At 38.9% G+C, this 23,598-nt stretch overlaps 1 protein-coding gene across 1 annotated transcript; it reads right to left on the bottom strand.

Annotated features, from left to right (window-relative positions):
* Positions 1 to 9,851: 9,851 nt before the first annotated feature.
* SMIM38 (small integral membrane protein 38) lies at positions 9,852 to 22,603 on the bottom strand. The gene is made up of 5 exons (XM_030039211.2): positions 22,463 to 22,603; positions 19,475 to 19,538; positions 16,485 to 16,653; positions 15,761 to 15,853; positions 9,852 to 12,474 (listed from the first exon to the last, which is right to left on the bottom strand). Exon 5 carries the CDS (start codon positions 11,910 to 11,912, stop codon positions 11,781 to 11,783), a length of 132 nt encoding a protein of 43 aa, XP_029895071.1. The 5' UTR covers positions 11,913 to 12,474; positions 15,761 to 15,853; positions 16,485 to 16,653; positions 19,475 to 19,538; positions 22,463 to 22,603; the 3' UTR covers positions 9,852 to 11,780.
* Positions 22,604 to 23,598: the final 995 nt, after the last annotated feature.

Raw genomic sequence — 23,598 nt, 5'->3', positions numbered from 1 at the left:
TTCATGCATCCTTCCAAAATGCGACGCAGCTCTTGCAGTCACTTACCTCCCGGTTGATTTGCGTGGACACAACTTGTTTCCTGCATGCAGAGTTGCTGATCCTGAGCTGTGCTGCCACAGAATGACAAAGCTTGAAGGAAAGGAAGGTATTTCTCTATTCTCTCCCTCTTCTCTCTTGGTAACTACTCAGATGAGTTCTGTTATAGGCCACTGGATCAGATAGTACGAAATTCATACAATTCATTAGCAAAGAGCACAGAAACACTGACTCCACTGTAGTACTCTTTGGAGGCTATAAACTTCAGTATCACAGCAGTTCATACAACAGGATCTAATGTTTTCACAGCATGAGCTACTACAACCAAAATAGTATCAAATCCATATTTTTTCTTTTTGCACATGCATATACCTATGCATGGCTCAACATAGAGGATCACCAGTCATGAATGACATAGGTATTACTGGCACATAAATTATCATCGTTGTATTTAGGAGAGATCTTACAGCTCACAATGCTTGTCTTTGAAAATTTTTTAAAGTATTGGAAAGAAATATTATCACAGGCTGTCCAACCTATGCCACAGACTGTAAATAGTAAATATGTATTTGTACACATAATTATAACAAAAGATTACACATTTCAGAGTCATTATGTACTGCTAAACTTATTTTCTTATTGATAATATTACAGTAACAATTACAGGACAGAAACTGAATTTATCACTGATACTCACGCTCTATTTTGCACCAAAATTAAATTTAGCTGGTTTTATGGTGGAGAACTAAACTTTGAATAACTCTACATTTTTGGAATCCAGCCTGAAACCTCAAAACTCTTCCCAAATGAAAGTACGTTAATAAAAATCTCAAACTCATCAGCACAGAAGTTACACATGCTCTCAGCTAGAGAAAAACATAATGAGTAGAATTTGGGGGGAGATTAATTCCCCCAAACACATCAGAAATGTGGTAAGCATCTTTACGTTCATGTTCAATAAATCTTTTCCTGTCTTAGTGAAGAAAAATAATCATTCTTACATAACTGGAATAAATCTGAACTAGCATTTTTGAAGTAATCCACTACTTGAACTTTCCAATTAATTCACGAGCGCCACGAAAATGCCTCACAGGACATTATCATTTTAAAATCATCTGTGGTCACAGAAGCTAACCAAACTAACATGTGCGCACACAATCTCCACCAGCGGTTGAAGATCAAGCTGCAGAACAGGTGATGCCACCATGTGGAGCCTGGACTGCTAAATGAGGTCAACCGACAGGCATTATTCTGAAGTAGGAGGACAAAATGGAAAGAGCCGCCAAGGTTGGAGAGGAAGCTTTAGGGATCTGAACAGCAGCATCATGGGCAAGCTCCTTTTGTGCTTGAAAACATAAAGAATTTGACATCTGACCTCTCCTGGGAAAAACCCAAGCAACATCTCCAAAGTAGGCAGTGAAGCATGGAACTGCACTATACACGCAACAAAGAACAGATAAACTAATACGCGCTGGAAACATGGAGAAACAGGTGCTTCCTGGACGTCTTTGAGAAACCCCAAAAGATTCATGCTATGAGAAACAGTACTTAAATATCCCATGAAAAGTTCCAAAATATTACTGACACTGCTCCTAAACCCTCAAATTTCACAGCTGTCTTGCATCTTTTTATAGTTTCTCGACCGACTTCTCCATAAGACTTAGCTACAAGCCCAATTCTTACATCAAGCAACATTAATATTCCCCTTCTCCTGTTTATCGCGGTGGGTAGCATTTTCAATTGTGCCCACTTGTGGCCAAACAGGCCATGTATGCTTTAAAAGAGCAGTTAATGAACTCTCTTCCCCATTATTATGGCTGATAAATGCTCCAGTCCAGAAGCAGAGGTAGAAGCATTCGTTACAGGCATACCCAGTGCAAGGAATGAATCTCAGTAACATCAAGGTTAATCCAGAAGGACTGTTTACTCTACTCGAGCTAAGTCCAGTGAAATGGGCAGGTTTGTTTACCAACAGGCAGCTCCCCAACTAACTACTTTTCATTCAATAGATTCATGCAGTAGGGAATGATTTGCTTGTGCTGAAAGGGATACAACGACATTGCTATAAGCTTCCTTCAAAGGAATTTATGTCCCATTTTAACCTTCATCCATTGAGTGCAAGCTGAGCATCTTTAGCTCCTCTGAAAACCAGCTTATGTACCCAAATTCTAAAACAAACAATATTTGAACATCTGGATGCCTGCTCAAGCTAATGTATCAAGTCAATAAAATAATCTGAACAGAATTCCGAGTTGTATCTAAGGTCCTTGCCTGCTTTTGGACCAGAAGCCCGGCAAAGAGCAAATGATCAAACTCCACTACCGGAGGCTCTGATGAAGCAAACTTCAAAGTGGAAGGTGTTTGAAAGTGACTGGATTTCCTGCACCAATATTTTCACTAGTGGCTTCTTCTGTCAATGATATATGACTCAGGGGAAGGTGGAGGGAAAAGACCTAACCAACCTGAGGCTACTAACAATAAATCCTGTCACACAGATTTTATTTTAAGATTTCTCTTCACTGCATTGCAAATGCTCACATGCAGCCTGAAGAGAGGTAAGTAGGTTTTTTTGCTTTTTTCAAGTACAGTTGGCAGCAGATCCTACTCATGGTCAGTTGCTTGGCAACAAAACAAGTTTCTCTGGCTACAAAATAAATATTCCACATCTGAAATATTTGAGAAAACACTGTTTTTCCTAACTACATTCCATAGTACTCGGGCCACAGGGTTTCCCAGAATAGTCTAAAACGTTAACAGGGTTACACAAAGGACGACCTCCAATTCAATTATCGCTCTAAGGCAGATACAGATACGTCCCCCCTACACGACACTGTTCACATATTCTTAAAATAGCATGTTAAATCTACTCCGTGGTCTGGAGCTCATGTAAAGTAGTTTAACTGCCTAGGAACAAATTAGCTAACTGGATCCTGCGCCCTTTTAAATGTAGGTGTGGTGGGAGACATTTTGCAGGGACTAAAAATCTGGAAGTCGCTATATTCGGTCTGAGATGCATGCCAAAGAAAGCATGTCTAAAGAGCGAGCCAGTGAGCACAGGCATAAAATCAGATATCTCATCAACTACCAGAGCCACAGAGGTATGCTACTGCAAGTACCTGCTCTGGGATTGGTACAGAAAGTGTTAAATTAAAGTCACATGTCTTCAGGTAGCTCAGAATTCTCACTGTCATCTTTTCATCCTTTCAGCAGGACACTGCTTTGTTGAGGACACAGGCAGTAGAAGCCAGTTCTTCTAACCCTCTGAAAGCATTTGTCCCATTGACCAATTCTAAATAATATAATGAACATATTCTTATTTTTTAGATGCAAAGAGAGTGTGTCCTGGACCAGGAGAGAAGAACCCTGCAGAATCAGCTAACTCTGCACTGTTTCCCATCATGATCAACAGTGGGTGTCTAAGAAGAGACTAAGAACAGGGCAAGCATATAGTGATACTTTATAATATTCTCTTCAGCTTTAGACACTCTGTAGCACAAGGATTTCCTGTATTTAATAGCCCTTGATGAATCCTTCTTCCATGAATTTGTCTTAATACAAAGACGAGGGAGGAGAAATATCTATTTCTAGGTTTTATTATTTGCTTATAATTCCCAGAATACAGTAGTAATTATTTGGGTTTTTTTATAACCTAGTGGCAAAGAAAAATTTATTCTTGAAAGAACAAAAGAAAGACTATCCACCTCATAAGTATCAATTAGTAACTCAGAAGAAGAGTTTTAAGGCTGCCAGTTCTCAAAGGGGAGGCATTCAGGAAAACAGCCTCTTAAGTCACATAGGCCAATCCTAAGTTCAAGCATTCCTTTAAAAACAGGATCCAGGCTCCAAACTCACCCGGGCCTTTCCAGAAAAAAGGATTTCGACATGTAGCACTGATATGCAGTCTAGGGATCTAAGGCCAACATACAAACCTAAAAATCTCCCGTGTGTACCTAAATGATATGGAAGTCTCTATTCTACAGAAATGCCCCTTTTTTTTTTTTCTTCTGCATACACACAGAGCACTTGCATCTCAGTGCTGGAAGTTCCACATCTAGACCTATCTGGCCACTCATCTCATTTGAGCAGCCTAATCCAGTAGACATGTTAAGAGCCCACTAGCAGCTCAGAGAGAAGCAGCTATTGATTTCTTCTATGACACGTGGGGAGAAAAAGTTATTTTCCCCCTATTTTGTTATACTCATTTGCCAAGTAGATTATTTTACCAAGGTATTCCTGCCACATTCAGTGGACAGGATGGACAGTGCTTGCTTAATGAGTTCCCATGTTTTCTTCATTATCAGTGCTTAGTCCCCTGTGCAAGAATAATTAGTTTCCTCCTGAATGTCCTTTAATGTTCATATGTTTTGCAGATGTTGATTAACATTTTTGTTATATCCACATTACCTCATTTTGCAATAAGAAACCAAAGTACAGAAGAATTACTCTTTTTTCATCTACTTATTTTAGATATCTCACTTCAGATTCTCAGAATTTGAATTCTCAGTGTACCTGTTTATTTGTTAAACTAGTACTAGTTTTTGTGTTAAACTGACAATCTGCAGCTTCTAGTGCTTGACACTTAAGCAAGTTAGACCCAGGATCTCCAGGTAAGCAGCCAAACACCAGAGAAAACATATCTCTGAGTGTTTTCACTTAGAACTCAATGACAGGCAAAGCCAAAATTAATTTCCTCATCACTGCACTCAACACTTTAGTCTTCCTAAAGCTCTGTCTTTCATACTCCATCTTTCCATTTCTAGAATATTCAGAGCATTGTTCCAGCAAGCTTCAATCCCAGAGCATTTCATCCCCTGCCATAAGTGAGCAAAAGAACCTGTGGAAAAGCGTGGTTTAAGACTGTATCATAATACTTAGGGAGCAGAACAAAATTTGCACATAAAGCCTTAATTCTATCACCGTCTTAATCGCAGTGCTCAACTTTGTTACATCCTATTAATACGGCCTTGTAGATGCTCAGCATACAATACTACACTGACACTTCTGTGTTTCACCAACCAAACTGGAGTAATACAGACCCAGAGTACTTTATGCTGGAGGATGAGTGGTAGATGGGATGGAGGAATTTTTGACATTAAGTTTCACAGAAATTTGCTGATAGCCAAAAAACAATGAAGCCTGAGTCCTAGGATTTATATCGATATTTTAAAGGGACAGTGATCCAGCAGACATTTCATCCAGCTCTTATTCCTTTGACAGTATCCTGGACTTCTTGTTCCAGGTCAAATCACTATGCTCAATAAGTCTTAGCCTCCCAATTTCAGCCTTATCATGTATTTCAGAATTCACTTTTGTCCTGTCTGCTAGCCCAAACTATCCTAATTTCATCCAGTCTGTCTCCTACCTCAGTCTGGTGTTCAGTCAAACACTCACCCACTTCTATGTGGGTTTTGCTTTCAGCCCCTATATCCAGCCACAGTGTCCACATCCTCACTGGCTATTCTCATTTCAGCTTCATTCCCCGCTTCTTTCCAGCTCTCCCTGCTATACTGTTGTTCCTTATCAGATCTGTACACACAGCCTCCCTCAATTCCTTCCTAGTATCCCGTTATTTCTCTGCCCCAGTCCCTCTGCCTCAACAGTCCTTGGTTCTCACCACCAACCCAGCAGCTCCTGTCCGCCCTCTTTATCTCTGTCACTCACTCACAGTGCCAGTCTTCCTACAAGGTGCAGTCCAGCTTGCCTTTCATCAGCTAGGCATGGCCCACTTCCCCTCTCTACCTAAAACCTCCTTATAGTTTCTTTTTTTCCTGCCAATTTCCTTATCCTCATTATCCCACAGCAGACCTGGTCTTGTCCCCCTTGAATTTGAACCAGGGAGTTACGTAATTTCCTTCATGTGAACAAGAGTTACGTACCCCTGATTGGGGGTGGGGGGGGGTGGTGGTGGAAATAATCTCCCAGAATGGGACAACTACATCTTTTCAGAGAAAAACATTGCCAATATTTTTTTTAGCATGGGTAAAACAATGTATTTTCTTCTAGTCTTGTTCTTGGAAGATGTTAAACTGTTCTGGCTGAAACTTTCTGAAGAGAATTCAGCTTGAGGCAGACACCCAATGCAACATGGAAAAATTTAGTTTGAAAAGCTACTTTGACAAAGTTGTGAACAGCTGAAAATATGCCTTTAGGACTGGAAGTGCCTGGCAGCCTTAGTAATAGATGCTGTTACTAGCCCTGCCTGTAGTGAGAGTCAAAGGGCCACCCTATAACGTCACTCACTTTGGTGATAATCAGGCATAAACCAACTGCATTTTATGGAGTAACTCTGGGTTCCTGCTAACATAACCAAGACAAGACTTCTGCCATTTAATTGTCCAACAATTTGATGCCTACACAAAGCCTGATAGAGAGATCCTAACAATACTTTTCCATTCCCTAGTGCTGTGCCATGGAATATGAATATGCGGGTAGCAGTGCTGGTTACAAGATTTCCCCTGAGCCTCAGTTTATGATGTGGCAGTTCATTGTAAACAGTTGGTGGACAAGCCATCGGGCCCCCAGCTGTTCAGATTCCTTCTGCGAGAGTCAACATAATTGTAGCCCTACTTGTGTCTTCAGCTTCTCCACTCTGAAGTTTGCTGTAATGGACCTACCTAAAGTAATTAGACCACCTGTTGCATCGCCAGATCCCTTTAAGGGAGTCCTTCTGCAGTTTGGTTTATATGGTTTGACAGTAATTGTTTAAGTGGATGCCATTGTAATGGCACTGCAAAATAAAATTGTAAAATTATTTTAATCAATAAATTTAATTATGTGCTCATCAGACCATGAGCTTATCTGTAATTAGTTCCCCATACCATAATGCAGTCCATAATGCCAACTTTTTGCACGTTACATGCAGGATGTCGGACAGAAATGACATTTACAGATGACGGGATATTTACAATCAATTGAACTTCTACAGCTCTGAAAGATTTTGAGCCCTGGGGAAAAAGAAAAAGAAAAAAAAGTATCAGTTGTGGAACTTGAAAATGGTTATTTGGTTTGGGAGCAAATTTGGTTATACTGGTACCATTGGTACCAGAAAAACAGTCACCATAAATTAACACAGTCCTAACATAAACCAACGCAAATGGCATATTGCAACTTCAGTTACTTAAGCAGCTAAAGCCGTAATTTTTCTTTCAAAATGACACAAGATTGAGTAGCTTGAAGTGGGAAGGGCTGTTATCACAAGATACTCAAATATTAACATTCCTATATGAAAATACATGTGCACACACATGCCTATACACACATCCACACACATATCTGTATGCACTTACTGCCAAGTGTGTATAGCCAAAGTTCATAAACTCTCGACAACATTTATAAACCGACCCTAATATCACCTGTAAGGCAGAACTTCATTGTAACAGGGATCTTACAGAGGAGGAAATTCAGACATGGAAGTCATGATAACCTTCCTAAGGTACTCACAAAATGAGAAATAGCACTTAGGTACTGACTCTTCTACTTTGTTCAGATCACTGGCTGAAACCAAAACAACGCATAATCCTATAAACGTGAGAAACATAGTTACAATATCACAGGAACAGTTCTGCATGCATACGTCATACGGTTTTGTGTTATATGTATAAATATAAATGTCTTTTTTATATATAGACTACTAGATAAGCAAAAAAATATATCAAGAAAACATTTCACATGACGGAAAATTTTCTGAGTAACAGTGGAATATTAGAGAGGGGTTTTTAACTGCATTGCAAGTGGCTTTTAAAATTCTGTAATTACACCTGCTTTTAGTAATGCCTCAACAGGTCAATGTTAGTTGTCGGTTACAATGGTATTGCAGTATCAAACATAGTGTGAGACAAAATCTGTAGTTAAGTCTGTTGGCAGAGTCACAAAAATTTGTTTTTCCAAAAACAAATCAGCATAGAACCTAACCCCATCTTAGAGGTTCTTCGGGTTTATGCCTTAAAGCAAAAAAATGGGTTTTCTTCCCAATATATTACATGGTAATTTTGGTCACTGTTTAGCATGTTTATGATATAAATTAACAAATACATACAGAATATATTTATATGTCGTGGATTTTAATCTATATATAAAAAATATAATTCATTTTACATTAGTAAGGATTTTAATATCATCACAGTAATAGCTATTATTTTGCTATTTCTTTACACATACCTTTTTTTCATGTCTTGAAAGGGGGCTCCACACTGCAAGCTGCGTTCACCCTGTCCACAGCTCAAAACTGCCATTAAACACATGCTTATTTTCAAATACATCCTTAAACGCAAACAAAATCAGTGGGGCATAAGTATCTTCTTAAATAACTTTCAGATGCCAGAGAAGTTCTTTGAGGATACATCAGAAAGCACACAGCAGGGCCAAACGCATTTGCAGTGAAAAATAACTTTGACCTTCATCGCAGCTGCTTCAGGTGGAAGGTGGGTCAGAAGCTGGCTCCAGGTGAGCTCCCTCCAAATCAACAGAACAATTCTAGTTTGAATTCTGACTCCACAAACCAACTCTTGGGAACAACAGGATGCTGCCTATCAGCATCAGAGGCTCCCCACACTCCAGATGAGTTGGCCTTACTTCTTTTGGGGGCTGAGAGAAGCCCCCTCCAGCTGTTACAGACCCTCATGGAACGCTCCCCAAACCATCTCTATTCTTTGCCACGAGAAAGTGGGACCCGGGCGTACCCCAGGGATGTGGTTACTCAGTGTAGCGGCTCACCCGTACAACCTGTAATGACTAGAGGGCAACGCCAACCAAAGCATGGCCAGCCCAGCTGATTTATCACCATGGCACAGTCCAGCAGAGACACGGCTTTGGGGTCAAGATTAGTCAAAAACACATTAACACAGACTAGAGCGAATGGAGCCACATTTCTTTCAGCTCTAGAGCTAGCGTTCTCTTTCTTAATTCGGGCATCTCGGCTCAGTGCTCCATAGGACCACACCAGGAAATATTAGTAGACACTTTCACATCATACCAGACTGACACTTAAAGGGCCTAGATTTTTATTATCTCCATGAAAAGAAAAAGGGCAGATGCCTATGGGAATAAAGAGGAAGATCCTCCTTTCCTTTATACTTCGCACTCTTGAAACTGTGATAGCCCTAATTTTCTAATGACAGCATAAACAGGACAGCCTCCCATGTTGAAAAGGTCCTGCAGCACAGGATAAAAACAATATGAATCCACAGAAATTAACCAAGATGCTATTAAAATTACTTTGAACGATTAAGGAGTTCAGTAGGTAACAAGACCCCAATGAATTCTTTAGTCAAAATACATACTTTTTTATTAAATTAATTAAATGGGCCTCAAAAATTCCATGTTCTAATAAACTCCTTAGGGTTCCAGCCAGTTTTACCTGTATGGGATACAGATCAATATTATGGCAAACAATGGCCTGACCATTCTTATAATCACGTAACTCATCAAAGGTCCAAATCAAATTATTTAAATAGACAAATATGAACAGAATCAGCCCACCGACAGACTGTTCCCCATATCTGGCCAGCGACGAGTTTTGTGACAGGGGTTGTCTACAGGATAGATACCTACTTTTCACTAAGTCTAGCAATCAGTAAATTCACCCAGTACCAGCCCTCTTTTTCCCCACAGTCAGTAAGTGGAAAGTTTATGACATCTCAGGCATGACAACATTCTGATGATTCCCCACCGACTGTGCCGCAGAAGGCAACGAAAATTTGGCCTGTGTAAGATTATGGCCCATAATAAGAGCACACTCGCTGATTTACATAGAAAACTTAAGATGCTGCTCTGCAGGGACAAAGGAATCAAAGCTGTGAATTCCATACCAGTGTCAGTTCCATGTATTACCAAATGTTAAAGGCATTAACCCAAACTTCACCTGTACCATTTCTCATTACATCCACATTTTTAAACAATTAATATGAATATGACACTGTCAAATACAATATGAAAATACAATAAAGGATTAAAAGACTTGTTTCTTAAAGTCACTATCAATTTATCTACAAGCTTTGTTTTGCATACAACAGCTAAGAGTAGCGATGATTAACCAAAAGAAGAAACATGGATCACTGTGCCTATTTTTCCATTACTTGCTATTAGAGGTATGTCTGCACATCAATTAGACAACACTTTACTTTCCCTTTGTGTTCTGCTGGTGTTGGGAGACAAAAAAAAGGATTGAATCATCATTAAAATTAAGAACCACAGAAATGGACAAGGGGGTTAGTTACATCTACATTTAATTTATTGTCGTCTGGGTAGATTTCAAGTCAGTGACGTGCATCTTCAGGCATTGCAGGCTGTTTTGTAGATTGGTCATCCACCATAAATAAAATCTGAGGCTGAAATCAATTGACCTGACATTTACCCTGTTCCACAGCATAAACATACCAGCCCTCATGTCTGAATTTTAGGAGGCTTCAAAAGACAAAGTGATAAAGGCTGATTAACAGTTACTACAGAGACAAGCCGGTAGGAGTGTGAGAGTCATGAATGGGCCAGAAACTCTTTATGGGAATGCTGTAGGTTTTTACCTAGGCTGAACTCTGATATCATCATGTGAGCTACCAAGAGATATAGAAGCCAGTTTATAAAGTGGCAGCCTTCACTTTTACACAACGCAGAAAGTTATCAATGCAAAAAGGACCCTTTTTTTCTTTTTTTAAAAGGTGACTGGGCCAAGGACGCTGCATTTCCCAGGCAAGGCAATACAATTTTCCTACTTTTACTGTAGAAAAATTCAGTTTTTAAAAACAGATGCTAAATTGAGTTGTATAGGCAGTAAGATTTTTGGATGTTTGACTTAGTATAATGTCCATTTGAAAGCAGACACTTCACTTCGAATTACTTATTTCATTTTGCAAGACGAGTTAACCAAAAAAATCCTAAAGTCACTAAGGATTGTGTAGTAGCAAGTAGTCTAATCCTTTGGTGTCCTAGTAAGCTCCTTATTAAAGGCTAGAAACGAAGGTACCTTGCAGGGCTTTGGAGTCAAAACTCACTGCATGCCGTGCTGTCACATGCCCCCACCCCTCATTGCTGCTGAAGCACAGCTAGAGTCTGTCAGACAATCTCTGCGGCACAGATCTGTTTTTCACGGAACAGACTCTTCCAGTTTATTCTGGTACTCAGATATAAGGCTTGCTAAGAAATGTGAATATTCAGCAGGTTATGGTCAGTTAAAAACATTCAGTCGGTGCCTGATCCAACTGACCAGGAAGAACCACGAGGAATTTGGTAACAAATCAGCCAATCAGGTAAAAATCCACTCCTGCAAGTCCACAGCACGGCACGTGGACGCTGAGCTTGGCCAGTAATCTTCAGCTTCGTTCAGGCGCTGTCAGTTGTTGCATCCAGGCAGGCTGTGCAGCTGACATCTTAACGTACAGACCAGCAGTTAGTCCAGCAGGCAGCACGCCATCACATTTCACGTATCAAGACTGGGCCACTGGCAGACTTGGACTGACCAGCAATAGAATTCCTTCCAGCTTGTCCAGATCATTTAATTGGCAAAAGTCCACAAGTCTGTTTCCAACAATAAATTCATGCCCGAGTTTGATAGGAAGTCATCTGACTCAATCAGTTTTCTTTTTTTCCCCTCTGTCAGCATGAGGCTTTCTGAAGAATCTTCACTCAGTTGCAGTCTCAACAGGTCATTTCTCTCTCATCAAATCCCAAGGTAAAACCTGCTCTAGCTCCATTTACCTTATCCGGTTCTCACCATTGTCAATTCAAATCTGAACGAGCCTTTTGAAGTTTCTTAGTCCTCTTTTCTTGTGTCAGGAAACCTTCGGGACAGTTTATAATCTATATAAGCACTAAGACAGGACCACAAAATGAATCGTATTAATATAATTACAACCAGTAAAATCATCAAAAGGACTGATTCCATATTTAAGCTAGAATAATGAGGTAATGCGAAAAAAATACTCTGGGAGATCTAATTATATAATGCAGTATTCAGTTCTGCGTGGCCAGCCCAGCAATTCCTGTAACATTCCAATCAAAGTGATCTCACTAGCATGTGAGAGAAGAGTCCAGCTGACAGATTTGGGACATGTAACGTACTATTTAGTCAAGAGGCCCCATGTGCTATTCATAAAGAATTAACAACTCTTATATTGACAATGACAGTATTGTCAGAAGACCTTTGGAAGGGGGAAAAAACTCCATAAACTCCGTCTCTGTGAAGTTGGGCCTTTTTTTTTTTTTTTTTTGCCCCTTTTTTCCAATGCTGATGTAATCTCCAAACATCTCCAGCAGCAGCTGCTCAGCGAAACCAGGCACCTTCTCCCTAGTCCCTTTCAGCAGCACACGCAGCACTTTCCAGCTCCCTCAAGACAATCAGGGCCTTTCTTTCACCAATTAGCTATCACTTCAAGAGCCCTGCGCTGTCCAACGAGCTCTTAAGAATGGTCTTTGCAGGAAACAACATTGGAGGAGCTTTTTTTTTCCTAGACAAATTAAAAGGGGAAGAAGGGAGGGAGCGGGGGAGAAAAAAAGCACAACAAAACAAATTAGAACACAGAAGCTGTCCAAAATGCATCGCTCATTTAGTACGTCGACAAATGCAGAAATGTCCTCAAGAGCCAATGCTAGAGCAAGGCACACACAAAAAAATGCTCCTACTTTCTTTAGGAGATAGTTTGTTTAGTCGAATATGTTAAACAGGTTTCATAGAAAGAAGGGCTCTTGTTACAGCAAGTCTCTGAGCTATACGAACTAAAAGGGAAAGAAACTCCTCTAAGATTATGTTCTATTTCCTTATTTGGCTCTCCAAATGTCTACTTCAAATAATGCTGCTTTACATTATAGGAAAGAACTCAGTTTAGCTCACTTTAAATATAGATGGATTGATGAAATGAGTAATTACTGGAACGGCTAAGATCTTTTTGAACTTACTCAACCAGCAAGCTCCTTTCCCCAGAAACCACACTTTCCATCTAAAAAGAAATTAAAGCCTGATTCAGAGACGTAAAGCTCTGTGGATTTTACATTCTTTTTCCTTTAAAATCAGGGAATAGGTACAGTAATACCTTGAGGTCCCTGTTGATGCCAAGTCCCCATTAGAACAAGTACAAACTCTAGAACCCAGTTCAAGAAGAAAACAAGAAAATTTTCTAGATGTTCAAGTAATGCTTTGCCTGGGCCTGGACTTCAGCAACTGGACCTGGACAAGTAGAGTTGTGAGGGCAAAAATGTGAAGGATCAGCAGTAAGTGAAATGACTCGGACAAGGTCCAAGCAATAGCACAGTGTCAGGACTGCTTCCCTGATTTTCAAAACTCTGCATTAAACCAAATGGCTTACCAAAATATTGAGTGTCAGTATTCTCTTACAGTACCATTTTCTGGTAAAATTTTTCCTGACTGGGGTATCCTCACGAGAGTCAACACGTTGCCTTCTACAAGGACAACACAAATACATTTACATTACAATTAAAAAAAACCCCAGTCTGTTCCCTTTTATTGACTGTGTATCAGAAGGAAAGCTCCAGGCTTTGTAAACAGTTAAATGGCATGGCAAAGCAAATACGTTAAGAGGTTTCAGGAGTTTGTTCACACTAATAGGTGCTCTTAACTACTACAGGGATTTTTTTAATGGAATTGGAAAGTGTCAGGACTGATCAGATTGTTTAAAAGGAAAGAAAGTCTGATGTATTACCCTATGTGCATTTATGAAGGAATGTGAATCAACTCAAATTCCTCTACACAGGAAGGCTCAACCAAGGGATGAGTACACACAATCAGGATTAAGAAGGAATCTTTGTGGAGGTGCACGAAACAATGAATGTCCTTTTCTACCTACAGACTTCAAAAGATGCTGAGTTTAAAGGGACTACTCCTTTCAACTAGCAAAGATTTTACTGAAAAAATGCAGCAGGCTGGAGAGAACAAATATATATACATATATATGTTACTAGGGCCACCTCCATTTATAGGAAAAAGGATGAAAGGGACCCAAAAGATCTATCAGCTTGCCCTAAAGCAAGATTAACTATGCCATTCCTGACAGCTGTTTCTCTAACCTGTTTTTTTAAGAGACCTACATCCACACAGATGAGAAGAAAGGAAATCATCGTCTCATCTGAAAGGGATTTAAGCAGGAAAAACAGTTGGACAAATTGTTCAGTGGCTCTATCTGCTACAATGCAACCACTGTAAGCCCACAGCCAGGGGCTCTACGTTACATACTCACTTGGGCAACTGGCTCATTTTGTAGCTGTAAAGTAATTTATTGGTTGAGGCAATGATACCTGCCTTTTTTCAGAAAAGCACGTATCTGTATATCTGACTCCTCCGGATGGATGCAATTGCTATACCTGAAATTGTATCTTCTGTGACAACCATCTTCCTTCACCCTGGTGCAATCCTGCTGTCCATACTCTAGCAGGATTGCTGAAAACCACCAGCAGGGTTTTACCGATTTCAATATTAGCTAACGGGACTGTCACGTAATACGGCACATCCTATGCCTTGGCCATCAGCTCCGGTTCAATCTGTTAGCGGAGAGAAGCCCGGTGGGTATTTAAGGGCACATGGGGAACGAATTGGTGGTTCATTCCAGTGCCAAGTGAACAGGTGCCTCCTCCCCGGGCTCACAAGTGGTGCTCAGCTATGCCGTCTCTGGCATTCCCCGAGAGGTGTCAAAGCCGGAACAGAAACCGCACAACCCTCGTGCCTGGCGCTGGGCTCTGCCTGGGACAGGCTGACATAAAGCCAAGTAAGCTTCCACGACGGCTGCCTCGTCAATAGCAGTTCTATGGCTCCACATGCCACGGCTGTCAACTTGGCACTCTTCACAGGTACTACATTTATTCACACAAAGGCTTACTGCGTTTCAGTTGCTGAAGATGGAAGGATAGCGCTTTGCTGCTTAGATTACACTTCTTAGGACAGATTTCCTCCCACAGAAAATTAATGGCACAGCATAAGCAAGGCGAATCTAGGTGCCAGATGAAAACATTGTGCGGCTAGATTTTAGAAAACACAGTTTAGCACGGATAGCTGTTCTTCCCTCCTTTGTAAACTATTTTGAGACTGAGTGAGGAAAAGTACTAGGTAAAGTCTACAAACAGATAATTATTTTTGGATTTTCCCAAATATACTTTTTCACACGACAGATATTCCTAATGCCTGGCACCATTTTTAATGATTTGCCTTTTCGAAAAATGTATGCTGTATCACATATAAAAGCATCCTCTCTGTTCATAGGTTATTTTGTTAAAATCATTTTTCAAATAATCATCTCTCTAGAGAACAATGGCATGATAGGACAGTATTCCTGACAGATGATATTTTATTACTAACATATGTTTTCATCACATAACATTATTACCCTCTTCTGCTATAAATATTTATTAAAATCCTCTAATTTGAAACTATTTCCAATACAAATTCTATATTTTGCTTTTAAATTATCACATAATTAATTGTCGTGGTAATCAGTGCCCATTGAAGGGTAGTTCAGCAAACAAACAAAAAAAGTATGTATTATGCATTCTTGTTGACCTTTAAAATGTAAGGCAACAGATTTCACATGTAATTTTTCAGTTCCAATTATGAAGCAGTCTACCTCCTAAAATATCACTACATTCCTAAAATTTTAAAATATCAAGTGAATTTACAAGCAACAAAACAGACAATACAACAATAATCATAAAACATCCACTGTTACCAGTTTGAAACATGTCCCCAAACATACATAAATTAGCATTAAAAAAATAGGATATTTTACTTACTGTATTTACCACACATTCAAAAGGCAGGATATCTACAAAAGAAAACGGCAGAGTTGCAGGTGTCGGCATGGCTAACAAGAAGTTCCCAGTTCACTGTTAAGAAAAAAAGAAAAATTCAAGACCAGCACTTATGTCTCAGAATCAGGTGCCTTCTATAGTTATCAGAGTCAAAAAGGCACCTTGCTCCAGTTTACACACGTGAAATCTCCTGAACAAGCGTTCTACATCACACTGAAAACAAAATACCACTTAAAAAGCCAGATCAAGGTATTCATAGCTTTAGAGGACAAAATCTGACATTCAAAGTCAATTCCTGCTTCAAATAACTTGTGATAACATGCACATATCAAGATCATTCAATGTTGCATTGAGTCAAAGGAAAGCAAACACCTGCCCCACTGGTTTTCTACTGGAAAATCCCCAGCAAACATGCTCCTCCCACTACAGTCAGTTCAATATGCCCATTTCCATGATCAAGAAAAACAAGGACAGAAATAAGATACTTCATTTATTACATATTTCTTCTCTTAAGAATAACTTCACTGTCCATAAAACCAGAAGCGTTTGTAAAACTCTAGCTCGTCCTCAAAGGCCTCACTGTCAAAAGTAAGATTTAAAAGCAAAAAACACGCACAGATCATAGGAAAAACAGTAATAAAAATGAGGGAAAAGGACTAGGAGAAAATGAAACAAAAACTTATAAATCAGTCTTAAAAGTGATTACCTGAAGAGGTCTGTATTTAAAAAAGACTTGATGAGACCTTTGCAGTTACGGAGCTGTCACTCCATTATCACCTTCATATGCTGCTGCATGCTGCAATGCTCAGCAGTAGACATCTCACTTCCCTTTCATTTATAGGAATTTCTTACCAGGAGTGTGATCAGAACATGATCTAGAAGTAGCAGAATAGACCACATATATGCCATGATATTTAATCACATGAATTAATTAAAAGGTAAGTAATAACCAAAACATCCACCTAAAGGTGAACAAACATAAAAATACAAAAATATTTAGTCAAACGAAAAAAGCCTAGTATAAACATTTAGAATTTATGTTACAAAGTTCCGAATAGCTTGTTATCAAGCAATTATTACGTCCATTTCCCTCTTTAAGTGGTCAGAGGCCCTACACTATCTGCTAAGTCTTCACACTCAGTTAGATGCGTAATTTTTTGGTTGGAAAGAACCTCTGGATTTTTGTTGGGGAAATTAAGGAATTATTGCTGAATTCAATCAGACATAATGGATCTAGCCCTAAACCATCCTTTCTCAGTGCTCTCCTTTCATCAGTGGCACCAGTGGATTTTTTTTTTTTTCTCACTGAATTCACATCAATCTAGTAGAGATTTTTATTATTATTATTTTTGACAAAATAGTGTTTCAATTGAAATACCAGTTTTTCAAAACCAGAAATCTGGCAAAACATGCTCCAGCTCTGATGAAATATTTGTCAAGAGCTGCTTTTCAGATCCATAAAATTCAAGATCAGAACAAAACAGAAAGACAGATCAAGCTCTTCAAAACATTATACAGTCAAAGCTTTCATGCATAAAACCACAGTTTGAGTCTTTAGACGAGTGCTGTGGCCACCTATCTTTGGGCTATTCCCGAGTCTCTCATGACTTAAAAACCTTGCTTCCTTCTCACTCTGTACAAAACCAGAGTGGGACCTTAAGAAATGTCACAGGATAGAAAACCCAGTTCCCTCTCGTCTGTAACCACATGTCTTCGGCAGATTAAGCACTTAGGGAAGGGGGCTGCTACATGCTACGTTTCCTCTAGTTTCACTCAGATGATGCTCCTCCTGTGTTCTATCAAAAAGAGAGCAGATCAAAACCTGCCTCTGGTTTACAAATAAATTTGGGTTTCCTAGTTGTCATTTGTTTTGACAGCATAAGCCAGTATTGATAGAAGCAATGACGCAACTGCAATTTCCATACAAGGTCCAGCATGTGACAAACTTTACTTTGACTTCTATTTAGTAGCTAAGGGTAAAGTTTCTAAAACTTACCATAGGCAAAACATGCTTTGGCAAACAACAGACCATGGAAAGAACTTGAAGATGATATCGCACCACCCATAAAATGCAATTACTGAAAAAAACCTGTTACCCTTTATAAGTGATGGAAGGTAAACATTTCACGTGCTGCACTGACACAGCTCCGAACCTTATTTTTCTGTTTAAAAATGAAATTACATTATCTGAAAGCTATATTTGAAATATTTCTTATAAAGGTTTACTTGGAAATTAACAGGGTTTTGGAAACTTTGAAGATAGATAATCAAAAATAGGATTGCATTCAGCAAGGTTCTTATTAAATACATGCGTAACTAGAAAAAACTTCTTAAGCTTATTTAAAACCATGTGAGTAATAATGTATTATCAGATCTACCATTATCATAGTAAATTTAAAAAATAATAATAATGGTGTGGGATTGCATGACTTAGGCTTTATGCTTTGGCTTTGTCTCATTAATCGTTTGCTTTCTTAAGTCTCATTTTCAATAGCCACACAACACTAGATTTACAATAAACAGGCCAATCTGACTATGTTTTTGGAAGTTTCCATATTCCAGTCTGAACTTTGCAACAGAGGCTTTGTGGCCAGACCCAAGTCAGGCATTCAGAAAACTATATTGTGTTTTGAACAAGTTTTTCATTCTACTAACAGGTTATCCTGCTTATTTTTAAAGTCTCTTTGCACACAAAAAGAAGGGGAGCTGGGGCAAAGAAGGAAAGAAAAGAGTCCATTTGAAAAAATTACACTGCTAGATTACAAGAGTTGAAAGCTGGTATGTAACTTTGCTCCGGGTGATCAAACTGCTAATCAGGAATGCTGTCGGGAACAGAATGGAATTCCAAATAAATTAGCCATGTCCAAGAAGCCAATACAACACAGGATTAAGGCTCACAAAGAAAACAAATTTATTCAGCCTACTTTATCGGAATTCTTAATAACGTGTACTAGTTTTTCTCATCGCAGTCTGAGCTCTTCCACTGGAACAGTGTGGAGAAGGAAAAATGAGTCACACTTCATAAATCTCCTACTTGTACAGACACCTAAAAATGTTATATAGAGCAAGACACACAATACCATTATATATAAATACATATGCACAGCACAGCTACAGTAGAAATGTGCGTATTTATTTCCCCAAATTTATTTCCAAGGCACCTGACCAAAGAAAAGACACTACACACTTCTGTGAAAGTCTACAAAGCTGAAGAAAAAGGTTAGAACTGCATTGATCTCCACACCAAAATGAGCTTCAATACAATAGGATATAAACCACCGAATTAAATAACCAACTACGAAAATAAATCTCTATTGTATCACCATGCCATGCATCACATTTTTTATCAAGTATAAAAAGAAAAATTCTTATGTCCACACACTGCAGTGAGGAATACTGTGGCTGAGGTACTGTCTGCAACGCAAATGCATATTCTATTTTTGCCTCTGACAACGTCCCAGAGAAACTTTTCAGAATAGTTTATGCCAAAATCACAGGAACATTAAAATATGTGCTTAAGTTTATGCATTTCCTTGAATTGGGATTTTAATCGTTATCAGACTGGTTTTCCTCATCTATGAAATAGAGATGATAATAGGCTCTTATCTATACAGTCAGTTGAAGACAAAACTAGAATTTTTGAAGCATTTTTGTAAAAATAAAAAAAAAATTAAAAAAAGGAGATAATGTACTCACAAGAAGTACTTCATGCAGAATCTAGGCATGTATAGCAGAATCGTACTGCGAGGAAACTTGGCTTCTGAAAGAAATAGATAAATCATAAACATATTCTAACTTCAAGCCATACATTGTCTAGTATACTTATTCACTGGAAAATAAGAGACTGAATACAGTACCGCTTGCATTTACGTGACTCTGCCATATTACCTTGAGAATCCGTGCATGTACATGCATGGATTTCCTGTAACAAAATTCATCAAGCAAACCACAAGTTGAGTGTGAGTGTTGGGGATTCATTTGTCTGGTCGTTCCAAGACATGGCACTGCCCTGCTTCCCAGATGACCAAACTACACCAGCTATTTCATATACCTGGTTAGCATGTTAGGTATTTTCTACAGACTTTTTTTGTCCCACATGAGGGGCACTCCCTGTAAGACACCATTTGTGTCCCCCCCCCTTCCCATAATGAAACAAATTAAATGCTATTTACTATTATCACTGTATCTAATATCTTATTCAAGCGCAAAAGCACACGTTTATACCAACTGTGACTTAGCGTAGGATTTTTTTTTTTTTTGTCAAGTGTTTTTTCCTCCCTGTAAGAAGATATTTGCACAAATACGGAAAGAAAAGCATATAACCCCAAATCACCTTCTCTGGAAATGCATCTCCAGAGGGTGAGGGTCAAATGATGCAAGCCGTTGCTACACCATTGAGACATGTGAATGGAAGGGTTCTGTCTACACCCCGATGCCTCCATTAGAGGCACATAAATAACCATTTGATTTGAGCAACGTATTTTAGGAGAAATATAAACTATGTTGTTTTCTCTAGAAAATAAACCAAGAAAGCAACAAGGACAAACAAAACTTTTCATGAAGCCCAAGGAGAAGTGTTGATTTTAATTTTCGAAAGGGTCTCTCTAAATAGGAAACAGATTTGTATTATTAACTACTGGAAGAAATGTTTTGATTCAGGGGACAGCAGAAAAGACATTTTTCCAGCTAAAACAGTTTGCCAGAGCTTTGGTACACATTCATAAATAGCTTCAAATCATTAGAGACAACAATTGTGGCAAATGAACTACTGGTCTAAAAAAACGTTACCCTGTTCTACCTTGATCCGACAAACAGTGCTGTATCACATTAATGGACAATTCATGTGCTCAAGCCAAGCACACGTGCAAGTGCTTGCAGAGTTGGGGTGGATTTCTACATTTCCCGAATACAGACACTGGATTTCTGAGTGAAGAAAGGAGGATGATCGCTGGCAGTGAGCAGCGCCGCTCCACTTACTCGCTCTTGGCTGATCATAGGCCAATGAGACATATTCTGGGTTACCACATTAAATATCTGGCTTTACAAAACAATGTCATAAATTATAGTTTAATCAGCAAGTGCGCTCCTCTTGTACCCGAAAAACAGTATGCTTGAATTACATTTGAGATTTTTTTCTTTTAAAAACACAGAAAATAAAGCAAGTAGGTGAAAGGTAACTGTATCACTTTACAGACACAAGCTACCCTCTGATTACAACTAATTAAGATATTCAGCAGCCTTAAAACAATACCTTTTTTTAATCAATGAACCCAGACGGCATTCACAGCTTTTTGCGATGACAAATGCCCTTTGAAAGAGTTAATAGGCAAAGGTTTGTACTGGCAATGAATAGGGCTACCTTTAATTGATCCAAGAGCCTTAGAGAGCCGTCTTATAGCGTGATGATGTATTTGGGTTGCAAATAGGCCAAAATAAGCATAAAGAAAATCTGTAAGACCATGAGACCTTTCATTTTTGCATTGCGGGGAGGGAAGGGGGGGAACTGCTGGGGAAAATGAGAGAACTATGATGGGGTTATCTTTGTGCTCCAGCACTTAAAATAGATAAAAAGACAGAGATTTTGAGGAAAAGAGAGGAAGTGATCAGGCCATAATTCTGAGAATAAACATCAGGGTGCATGAAAAGTACAAAACAAGGCTTCTTCAGGAAAAAAAAAAAAAAAAAAAAAAAAAAAAAAAAAAAAGAGGAGATGACCTAATGGTATAAAGAAACATTGATTAAAGAAATACCCTGAGGGAGAAAGATATTCCATCAGCTTTAACAAACACTGCATGGCCCTGCCTCCCCTCTAACCTTCTTAAGTGAGAGAAAAAAAAAAAAAAATTGTCTGGAGAAGAGGCAGTCACATGGATCCATTTATAATTTTTCCCCTCATTCTTTGTTCATCTCTTACATGATTTTGTTCAAGATGTACAGGCAATTTGCACACAAGAGGCGGCTCACAAAATTAAAAGCAATGGTTTAGTAGTAAGCATTCTTCCTTGAGTACTCAAAGAAGAAACAAAAATTCATTTTTATAAGCAATATAAAATCCATTTAGTCATATTTTTTCTTTATGAGACTGATTATACACTAATATTAGCTAATAATTATGAAGAAACTAGTCTATCCATGCTTAAACTAGCCTTTCATCATAAACTCAATTTTGGCAGAACCCCTTCCTCATTTAGTGAAAGCTAAATCGATTTCCTTGAACTTTTGCAGGTGTAAACTTTATGCCAAGGTAGAATTTTTCTGGAAAGTCTGAGGCAAATCAGACAAGGAAATTCCTAGACTAAAAGACTACTTTAAAATGGAATTACTGTGTAAGCGTATTATCAATAACTCAGGAAAAAAAATCCCATAGAAAGATGCTGGGGTCTGAGATTTTCTTAAAAGACAGATATGGGGGGAGCTAGGAAAAGAGTTGACATCGCTTCTTAAAAAATAAAAAAGCAAAGCAGTAAAATATCCTGCCCCAATATATGCATCCAGATGTATTAGGAAAACTAAGTCAAGCCGACTTTCAATTTGGAACAGGGAACAGATAAGCTGTTCTCAAATTCTGCTCATCCTATTCATCCTACAGCCATGAACAAGTCCTCTTCTAGCAGTAAACAAACAGAAAAAAATACAAAGTCTTCATTGCACTTTTGCGTAAAAATGAAGGAGGACTGAACTTACCTCTCTAAGACAAGAGAGCTGAAATAAGATGCTTCGAACAATACATTTCCATTATTAATACTCGACTCCTGTGAGGAGTTTTCCCCATGGCACTAAGTTCTGAGGAAAAGAACAGACAAAACCTTCCTGTCATAACTTCAAGACATTTTTCTAATTGATTATTCTAAGGCCATATCATCAAGCACCACAGAATTACAACTATACCAAGGTAAGCACCAGCTACATCCTTCAAAAAAAGAAAAAAAGAAACAAACCCAAACGAAACCTCACTTCAAGGCACAAACATCAGCAGACGAGCAGGAGAACCAGGACACATGGATAGTGGCAACGTACTAAGGAAAGTATATGCTGGGCCATGCACAGCCTTGCTTACTTCTGTGTAAAGAGTCAAAATATTGTGCTGTGGCTTTTTTCATTTTTTTTAAAAATAGTAACAATTTTGAGAAAGTCTTTTCCTTGTTCTATTCACTTTCAATTCAGACTGTTAGAATCTTCCTTTGTAATTCAAAGCCAGAGTATTTCTTTCTACTGTATAAGGTTATGTGTAAATTCTAGCTACCACAAGTTTTTAAAAAAAAAAAAAAAAAAAAAAAAAATTAAAAAAATTAGGATGTACAAGGATGTCTTGAAAGGACATCAAGTTCTTGAGGAACACTTCAAAATCAACTGCTTTTTGTGCAGAGGACACTGGATAGATTACCCATCCCACTCCCCCCAAGCATGGTGAAGCACCACTGTTTTATAAAATTGGAGACAATCACATCACAAAATAACTGTGTTGAGTAGCTTACTATTTGACAGAAAAAAAATTGGCCAAACTCTGCTATTACACTTCTAGCTGGTAGGGGTCAGGGAACACAACCAGGATTTCCTCCAAAGGATATAGCCATCCAAGCTGCAGGCAAAGTAACCCCATCAAGGCTCACACGACAGATGAGACTTACAAGTACAGAGGAAGCATAGGTGGCTGACTGCACAGGAGGTCTCCTTTCATCACTTACGCCAGGAGCACCAAACTACGAAACTGAGCCGCCGGACCAAGCCCACGGTACCCATTAAGACCTTCAAGACAGCTGGGGAAAAAAGTCACTAAAGAACGACAGGTAAAACCGTGGAACGTGAAGGAAGGAAATGAG

The sequence above is a fragment of the Aquila chrysaetos genome, chromosome 16 (genome assembly GCF_900496995.4).
Source record: "Aquila chrysaetos chrysaetos chromosome 16, bAquChr1.4, whole genome shotgun sequence".
In the NCBI taxonomy this organism is placed as follows: domain Eukaryota; kingdom Metazoa; phylum Chordata; class Aves; order Accipitriformes; family Accipitridae; genus Aquila; species Aquila chrysaetos.
This window is presented reverse-complemented; position numbering and strand designations above follow the sequence as displayed.

What these genes read in the sequence shown, in the direction of transcription:
- SMIM38 (XM_030039211.2), bottom strand. Translation starts at nt 11,912, where the DNA reads ATGGAATCAGTCCTTTTGATGATTTTACTGGTTGTAATTATATTAATA.